This window comes from Gopherus flavomarginatus, chromosome 16, assembly GCF_025201925.1.
Source record: "Gopherus flavomarginatus isolate rGopFla2 chromosome 16, rGopFla2.mat.asm, whole genome shotgun sequence".
NCBI classification, from domain to species: Eukaryota; Metazoa; Chordata; order Testudines; family Testudinidae; genus Gopherus; species Gopherus flavomarginatus.
Window position 1 is genome coordinate 81,304 of NC_066632.1, and position 8,698 is coordinate 90,001.

The 8,698-nt window shown below is 45.8% G+C and overlaps 1 protein-coding gene across 1 annotated transcript; it reads right to left on the minus strand.

Moving 5' to 3' along the window:
• Nucleotides 1–2,278: 2,278 nt before the first annotated feature.
• PGLS (6-phosphogluconolactonase) lies at nt 2,279–8,406 on the minus strand. The gene is made up of 5 exons (XM_050924791.1): nt 8,013–8,406; nt 7,146–7,253; nt 3,676–3,777; nt 2,986–3,126; nt 2,279–2,762 (listed from the first exon to the last, which is right to left on the minus strand). The coding sequence occupies exons 1-5, from the start codon at nt 8,286–8,288 to the stop codon at nt 2,625–2,627; spliced, it is 765 nt and encodes a 254-aa protein (XP_050780748.1). The 5' UTR covers nt 8,289–8,406; the 3' UTR covers nt 2,279–2,624.
• Nucleotides 8,407–8,698: the final 292 nt, after the last annotated feature.

Consider the following 8,698-nt stretch of genomic DNA (forward strand, 5'->3'; position numbering starts at 1 on the left):
TTCATATGTCTGAAGAGATGTGCGTTAGCAATAACCAGGATTCTTGGTGTTTGAAAGTCCCATTCTGCACGTGTTCTATGTTAGTTTCCAAGTTTAATATGAATAAAATATGACTTCAGTTCTTTTTTATTCACGGAACCAATCCCAAGTTCCAAGGAGATCCCACTTTCTCATGCTGTTTAAATAAATCCACGGCGAAATAGGTAGCTGCATCTTTTCTGCGAAGGATGTACAATGAGAATCCTATTAAAAGGGGTGGGGGCTGTTATTTAAAATAGTATTAAGGAACTCTGTAAAATGACTTACACAACTGCATAAAAGTACCAGGTGCTTTACAAACACAGCAAGTCTCATCCTCTGCCCCTAAGAGCTTCTATCCTACGTGCCTAATATTGGAAGGTGCTCTGTGCCTTCCAGTCCAACAAAAGTCAATAGGAATTCAGCACATCACAGACTAAGAGAACATAAAATTTGGTAGATACAGAGGGGGACTGCTCCAGACACAGGGAGAAGCATGAGGTGAACCTACACCCTGAGTGGGAGAAAGATGAAAGCAGCAATAAAGCAAGAAGATTGATATTAACAGCTGGGGGGAAAAATACAAAACAAAAAAGCTTCCAAGTCCCCCAACCCAGCTTTCACTCAGTCAGATGAGGCAGAAAAGTACAGGTGCATTTCCTCCTCACAGTATTGTTAGTAAATCTGTTTCCTGTTCCAGTGTGTGCACTGCAGCTGCCTTTAGAGAGAAGAGTCTGAGCCAAGAAGTGGTAAGAACTCCAAATGTGAATATTTTTTATTTATTGTGAATATTGTTAGAAGCTATCTGGATCTCTGTAAACTAACTTTAACAACCTAAGGGAAGGGTAGAGCATACAGCTCACTAACAAGCCCTACACTCTGCCCAGCCTACTGGAATTCATGCCCTAAAAGAGAAGATTGTGCACCACAAATCAAGAAGCTGTAGAACCATGCAGGAGACGCATGGAGGTTTTTTGGGGAGGAAGGTGGCATATTTATACAGTACTGGTTGATGAGAAGGGACATCGAACTGTGGGTTTGATCTATTAATGGAGGTATAAACACTTCTCATCCTAATGCCCTGGCAGGGCTCACTCTCTCAGATCTATCTGGAGGAAAGGAAAGGAAAACATCCATGGAAGAAGAGACTGATGTTCTGGATCATAGTACTGGCTTCAATAGCTCTGCTTGCAGACAAATGCCCATCAAAGTTCTGTCCAGCTTCTGTATATCATATTTACATAATATGTATGCTCTATGGTTTAGAAGTCCTAAACTCCTATATTCTATTCCCAGTTCTGCCAGTTTTGCTGCAGACCTAGGGCAAGTCACTTACCTTCATTGCCTCAGTTTCTCCAACTGTAAATTGGGACTAAATATTTATTTATTCCTCTTTATAAATCACTTGGAGACACTTCGAGGCTATATATGTGTATAGTAGTAGTAATATTACTACCAGCTTCCAGCCTTGGTTCCAGAGAACCAAAAGCAGGACTGGTAGTTCTGAGGCCAATATAATATTAATCAGCTCTTTGACAGATTATTATTCCTCCTAGACTGACTGCAGTCCTAGGAGTATGTTCCTGAGAACTTAATGCTGACATCAGCAGAAACAGTCACAGATGAAAAGAAGGACATAAGGCCATGACTGTCTGAAATGCAAGATGACAAGATGCTTAAAAGTATGGTTCTCTCATATCTCACTAACCCAAAGTGTACCTATGAGGATCTTTGATGTATACGATCCTGTAGCAACCAGATTTATGCACAACATAATGGAACCAATCAAACAGAGTAACTCTGACCAGCAGTCAGTGCAAACCTGAGGAGAGAACCTCTCCAGAGAGAGAGTCCATTCACAGTGTAACCAGGGTCCAAAAACATGCAAGTACTACTGACGTCCGTGTTCTGTGATGGACCAGGTCTGCTGGACAATGAAAAGATAACAGTAGAGAGAGAACAAGAGCCTGAAAAGGATCCACAAAACTGTCAAGTGAAACAAAAAGTTATCCTGACTCCAAAGTTGTTTGGAGCATTTCCAAGAAATCATTTGTGAGCAGACCTCAGACTTCACCTCCTCACCATGGCATCTGCATCGCTTCCCCTTAAAGGAGTATAAATACCATAGAGTCAAGGGTTTCCCAAATCCCAAGGCTGTTCCTGCAGCCTCGCCTCACAAGAAAAAGGGCTGAAAGATCATGCCTTTAGTTGATATTTAAGCAAGAAGTACTACCTGAAGATAAAACAAGAGCCAAAAAACTGAAATGTACATCTTTAATAATGTGCATTCACTTTACACCACATTAACCGTTCACAAGACAGACTGCATCATACTGTCCTCCTCTGCAATCTCCAATATTTCCATTTGCAGCTAGAAACCAGCTTTGAGAGTCTTATAGCTCCCCTCCCCGACTACAGATTATTACAGTGCTCCACAAAGTACCACTTGCTTAAAAAAAGAGAAACAAAAGACAGTGTTAATTTAGTGCCACATTCAAGTACTACACCAGAGTCCTCAATCTGGAATGTTGTAGAGCTGGCTCTATGCAGGAACTGCAGCCAGTGCTCCTGAATCGCCACCCTGAAACCCAGCCAAGTGTTTGGTTCTACAAGATAGAGTGCTTCTCGAAGGGAACAGTCAGCTCCTTGGCTGCAGACTCATCCAGAAACCAGTGCAGCTTCCCAGTATGAGGCTGGACAAGAGCAGCAGGGAGGGGATTCTCCTCATCGCCTTCTAAAATACGCTGTCCAAAGAAACAGAGCATTAACACTGCCTGTCTCACTAATCTAGGGGGATCATAGTGCAATGAGACAGTCATGGAAGTGTTCACTATGCCAAACAAACTCTCCAGAATTGTCCAAAAAAATTTCCATCAAAATGTTTTTTTCAATGGGAAATGGCTTTAACAAGATGGATGGATTGTTTTTGTTAAATTTTCATCAATTTTCTTCATTTTTAAACCTTACCTTTAAGATGGCAGCTTTACTTTCCCCTGTAGCAACAAACACAACAGTCCGTGCTGCATTCAGAACAGGCAATGTTAGAGTTATCCGCTCAGGTGGTGGCTTTGGAGAATCACTAATAGAGGCAACTATCTTCTCTTTTTCCTGCCATGAAAACAAAGCCAAAATTGATCAGAACAGTGCAGAGATAGGAGTCAAAGCGAAGGACAGCCTCACCAAACTCAAGCTTGTGCTATTTAACTATGACTAAGCAGCCAGTGAAAGGAGACCAAAGATCATTATCAGGCCTCAGATCCTGGTCAACATTAATCAACTTTAACGTTTTCTAGGCAGACTCATGCATCCATGTACAGCTCCACTGAAGTCAACAGGGCTCCATATGGGCACAGGGTTACACCCATATGAATCGGATTGCAGGATCAGGGCTAAGCGAAGAGGAAAGAGCCAAATTCCATCTGCTTTTCCTCTTGTTCCCACTTTCCTTTTTTAAAAATCACATTCCAAATACTGGCAACTGCCAAGTTCTAATGCCGTAACTCAGAGCTGTTCATCAAACTCCTAAAACAACCACACGCGCATGCACTCGAACTTACCAACTAGAGACAAAATGAAAAAAAGGCCAGTCACAGTTGTGAACAAATGCACATTCTTATCCCAGTTTACAGTATCCCCTCCCTGGGTCTGTAAAATCACCTGGAGAAGTGGATGATCTGGAAATAGGGAGCAGGTGTGACCATCTGGCCCTATTCCCAAAATCAGCAGATCAAAGACAGGCATGTTCTCACCTTGAAAGGCCTGCAAGAAGGAACAAAAACCCAGAGAGATTAGACAGAGGAAAGCACAAATGAGCACACTGAACAGAAAAAGGAGGTATCAATGCAAAAGTATAAATCACATCAGGAATAAGGCTATACAACTGCTGAACACAGGGCACTCACACACTGCAATGAATTTCTGTTCACATATACAGCTTTCTGGCATCTCACAATTGAACACACTGTCACAGAATGCAGCTGGGCTACAATGGCAGAAGTTCAGCAGTAGGCTGTATACCTTTGGTTTAGAAACCAAACACATTATACATCATTAGTTTAAAAACAGCATACACATTCCAACAGAAAGACTCCCCACTAACACACACCACCTTCACCAGCTAAAGAGTTCCCTCCCTGAGTACGCGCATCACATATACACCACAGTAAACACATCTCATCCACAGAGATATTTTAAAAAAATCATATAGGACATGAAAGTGAACTTAAATTTCTGTAATCTTATCAGCATTCCAGTCTATGCAAGTGGACACCAATTCCTGGGTTCCCAAGACGGCCTCCCCAGTTTATTTTGGGAATTCAATGTCTTGGTCAACTCAAGAGTGGTCTTGTTAAATTAGTTTGTTCCAAAAGCACTGTGACAGGTTGGATTACAGAAACCCTGTTGGGAGCTGCCACCTGATGTGCCAAGACTACTTCTACCCCTGCTTTTCCTGCCAGCTTAGGACTTCAGCACCCTATCTTGCTGAGCCAGACACTCCCGTCTGCTTCAACACAGACCCAGGGTCTGAATTATTTGCCCCAAAGCTGCAGATTTACCTGAAAGCAGCTAACAGAAGTGTTCCTGTCTTTAACACTTAGATGCCCAACTCCCAATGGGGTCTAAACCCAAATAAATCCGTTTTACCCTATATAAAGCTTATACAGGGTAAACTCTCTATAACACCGATAGAGAGATAGGTACAGTTGTTTGCTCCCCTAGGCATTAATACATACTCTGAGTTAATTAATAAGTAAAGAGTAATTTTATTAAATACAGAAAGTAGGATTTAAGTGGTTCCAAGTAGTAACAGACAGAACAAAGTAAGTCACCAAGCAAAATAAAATAAAATGCACAAATCTATGTCTAATCAAACTGATTACAGATAATTTCACCTTCAGAAGTGCTTCAGTAAGTTTTTTCCTTAGACTGGCCACCTTCCAGGCCTGGCCACAATTCTTTCCCCTGGTACAGCTTTTGTTCCAGCTCAAGTGGTAGCTAGGGGATTCTTCATGATGGCTCCTTACTCTGTTCTGTTCCACCCATTTATATATATTTTGCATAAGGCGGGAATCCTTTGTCCCTCTGGGTTTTCACTCTCCCTCACTGGAAAAGCACCAGGTTAAAGATGGATTTTAGTTCATGTGACATGATCACATGTCACTGTAAGACCCCAAGCCTTCATTCCTCCCAGCCTGACTTACAGGAAGACTTGCCTGCAAACAGAGCCATCCAGTCAATTGTCCTGGTTGATGGGAGCCATTAAGATTCCAAACCACCATTAATGGCCCACACTTTGCATAATTACAATAGGCCCTCAGAGTTATATTTCTAGTTTCAGATACAGGAGTGATACCTTTATACAAATAGGATGACCACACTGAGGGTATGTCTACATCTACAATTTTGCAGCGCTGGTTGTTACAGCTGTATTAGTACAGCTGCATAGGGCCAGCGCTGCAGAGTGGCCACACTTACAGCAACCAGCGCTGCAAGTGGTGTTAGATGTGGTCACGCTGCAGTGCTGTTGCACACCGCGGGGAAGGAGACCTGCTTGGAGGGGGGGTCGGGGAACGCCAGAGCACACCGCGGGGAAGGAGACCTGCTTGGAGGGGGGGTCGGGGAACGCCAGAGCACACCGCGGGGAAGGAGACCTGCTTGGAGTGGGGGTCGGGGAACGCCAGAGCACACCGCGGGGAAGGAGACCTGCTTGGAGTGGGGGTCGGGGAACGCCAGAGCACACCGCGGGGAAGGAGACCTGCTTGGAGGGGGGGTCGGGGAATGCCAGAGCACACCGCGGGGCTGGATACCTGCTTGGAGGGGGGGTCGGGGAACGCCAGAGCACACCGCGGGGAAGGAGACCTGCTTGGAGGGCAGTGGAGTTTGCTTGATTACCAGAGAGGCTTCCTCAGGTATTCTGGGATACCTGCTTATTCCACGGAGGTCAACAAAAACGCTGGTGAGTGTCTACACCTGATGACCAGCGCTGGTGATCCAGCGCTGGATCCTCTACACCCGAGGCACGACCGGGTGTACGGCCAGCGCTGTAAACAGGGAGTTGCAGCGCTGGTAATGCCCTGCAGGTGTGTACACATCCTAAGTTGCAGCGCTGTAACCCCTTCACCAGCGCTGCAACTTTGTAGTGTAGACAAGGCCTCAGTAGACAATAAGCTTTGTAATGATACTTTACAAGAGATCTTTTGCATGAAGCATATTCCAGTTACATATTTACTCATCAAATTTTTATAAAATCATATAGCGTGCAACGTCACACTCTTCCCCTGAGCTTACTGCCAGAGACTTGGACACTGACCATGGCGGAGGCAGTATTCCTAAAATTCGGTTTTGGGCTCCCCTATGGGGCAGACACTCATGTGTCCCCCAAAAGGGAAAGAGACTCTGATCTAGCTGTAGGCTCACAGTATCAGCTAAGACACTGACCAGCAAAATCCCGCTCCCCACTTTTAGTTAGGTTGGGTTTGCTTCCAGCTAGATTTCTTGGGGTTTGTTCCCACTGCAGTAGTTACCAGGACCCCAACTTCCAGCTTCAGGATACATGTCTCTGTGCACTTCTTCCACTTCATTACAGCCTGTTTATGCTTCTGGGTCTTAATTGCTTTGTCTCTTAAGTCCAGGCTGGTACGCAGCCTTTTCTTTTTCCGGGCAGCCTTTTCCCGGGCAAATTGTACATCAATTTCCATTTGTTTTTCCTTGAGACTATCACTTAATGAGCTGGGATACCACAGAGAACCCCCTCCTGCCAGAACTTGCAAAACATAAAAGTTTTACAGAATCTATGATTAACAAACATTTTAATGACTTTTTTTGCATTTTAAGTAGCACATTCCCAGGTGTGTGGGGAACATTAATATTCCCCTACAGCACTGTCAATTCAGAAACAAAAACTTCATGTTAATACACGGAAACTAGTCTGAATTAATTCCCCTAGCTAACTGAAGTGTAGTAAGAAAGCAAGTAACATTAGCAATAAAAAGTAAATTAAGTGTTTAAAATTCTCTGTTTGATTACCAGAACAGTTGTTGGTAACACAGCCAGTGGAACCTATTTAGTAAATTAGTGACTTTCACGCTTACTTGAAGAAGTTTGATATACAAAACTTTCCACTGTACCTCTTTTAACTTCTCAGCATAATCTGAAGCAGCCTCTTCCACGGGTAGTGAGGGATTAATGATAACCACTTGCTTTTCTGGGATGGAGATCTTGGAGAGGAGGTGAGTCTGAACGAAATAATTAAGACCCTCAAAATTCTAACCAAGAAGTTGAGCTATATTGTTTTACATAATGGGATTTTTCCCTACTACCAATTAACAAAATCGGAATACATTTACTTTCATAACTTTTGAAGATAACAGCATCTGCTGGTGAATGGGAATGGCAGGGGTCGGCAACCTTTCGGAAGTGCTGTGCCGAGTCTTCATTTATTCAGTGTAATTTAAGGTTTCACATGCTGGTAATAAATTTTAACATTTTTAGAAGGTCTCTTTCTGTAAGTCTATAATATATAACTAAATTACTGTTCTATGTAAAGTAAATAAGGTTTTTAAAAAGTTTAAGCAACTTCATTTAAAATTAAATTAAAATGCAGAGCCCCTCGGACCGGTGGCCAGGACCCGGGCAGTGTGAGTGCCACGCGTGCCATAGGTTGCCTACCCATGTCCTAAGGCCTCATATACACTTAAATGTTAGGCTGACATAGCCAGGTTGGTCAGGGTGTGAAAAAAAAGGACACACCTGAGTACTATAGCTATACCGACTTAAAACTCAGTGTAGAAACAGCTTTGTCCATGGAAAAATGTGTTACCTTGGTCTTCGCAGGAAAATCTAGAATTGTTGCAACAAATGTCTTCTCTATATTCCCGCCCAGATGGCCCCCCCAGGGGGTTCTCCCGCGTGCGGACCGGGTCACTGCAGCTCCCTCCCCCCCGAGGAGCGGGTCCCCTCATCCCCTGCGGGGGGGGTCCCCGCAGTCCCCTGACCTTGTAGGCGCCGTACGTGCTCTCCGGGTCCTCCACGGGCACTAGCCGCTCGTCGCAGAAGGCCAGGACCCAGCGGGCGGGGGCTGCGGGGCCAGAGAGAGCGGCGGCCTCGGGCAGCTCCTGGGACAGGATCCGCACCAGGCTCCCGCCCGACAGCCCCAACGAGAAGCGACCGCCGGACTCGGCCGCCCGCTGGGCCACCAGCTGCGCCAGGGAGGAGCCCAGCTCCTGCGGGGAGGGGAACACCGAGATGTGGCGGGGCACGAAGCCAGGCATGGCGGGGCTGGAGCAGGGCACGGGGCGAGGCGACAGCGGTGCGGAGGGTGCTGGGCGGAGCGGAAGTTTGGGCAGTTACCGAGAGACAGCCGGAAGCTGGCGAAAAGCAACCAAGAGCACAGTGCGGAGAGGGACGAACATCCATGAGACACACCCGGAAGCAGGACCGCACAACACCGGAAGTGATGTGTGAAAACGCTGCCAAGTTGCCTGGCAACCTCGACCCTAGGAGAGGGGCTCCTCGGGCAGGAACAGGAGCCCCGCCCTTACCCTGTGCGAGTCTCCAGGGCCCGGGGGCAGCTTGGCCCGTACCCGGGGGGTGGTTCTCCGTCCCCCCGGGCAGGCGCGGCAGCCGTAGATGTGGGAGTCTCTGAGCGCTCAGCTTGCAGGCTTTGCTCTGCCCTCACACA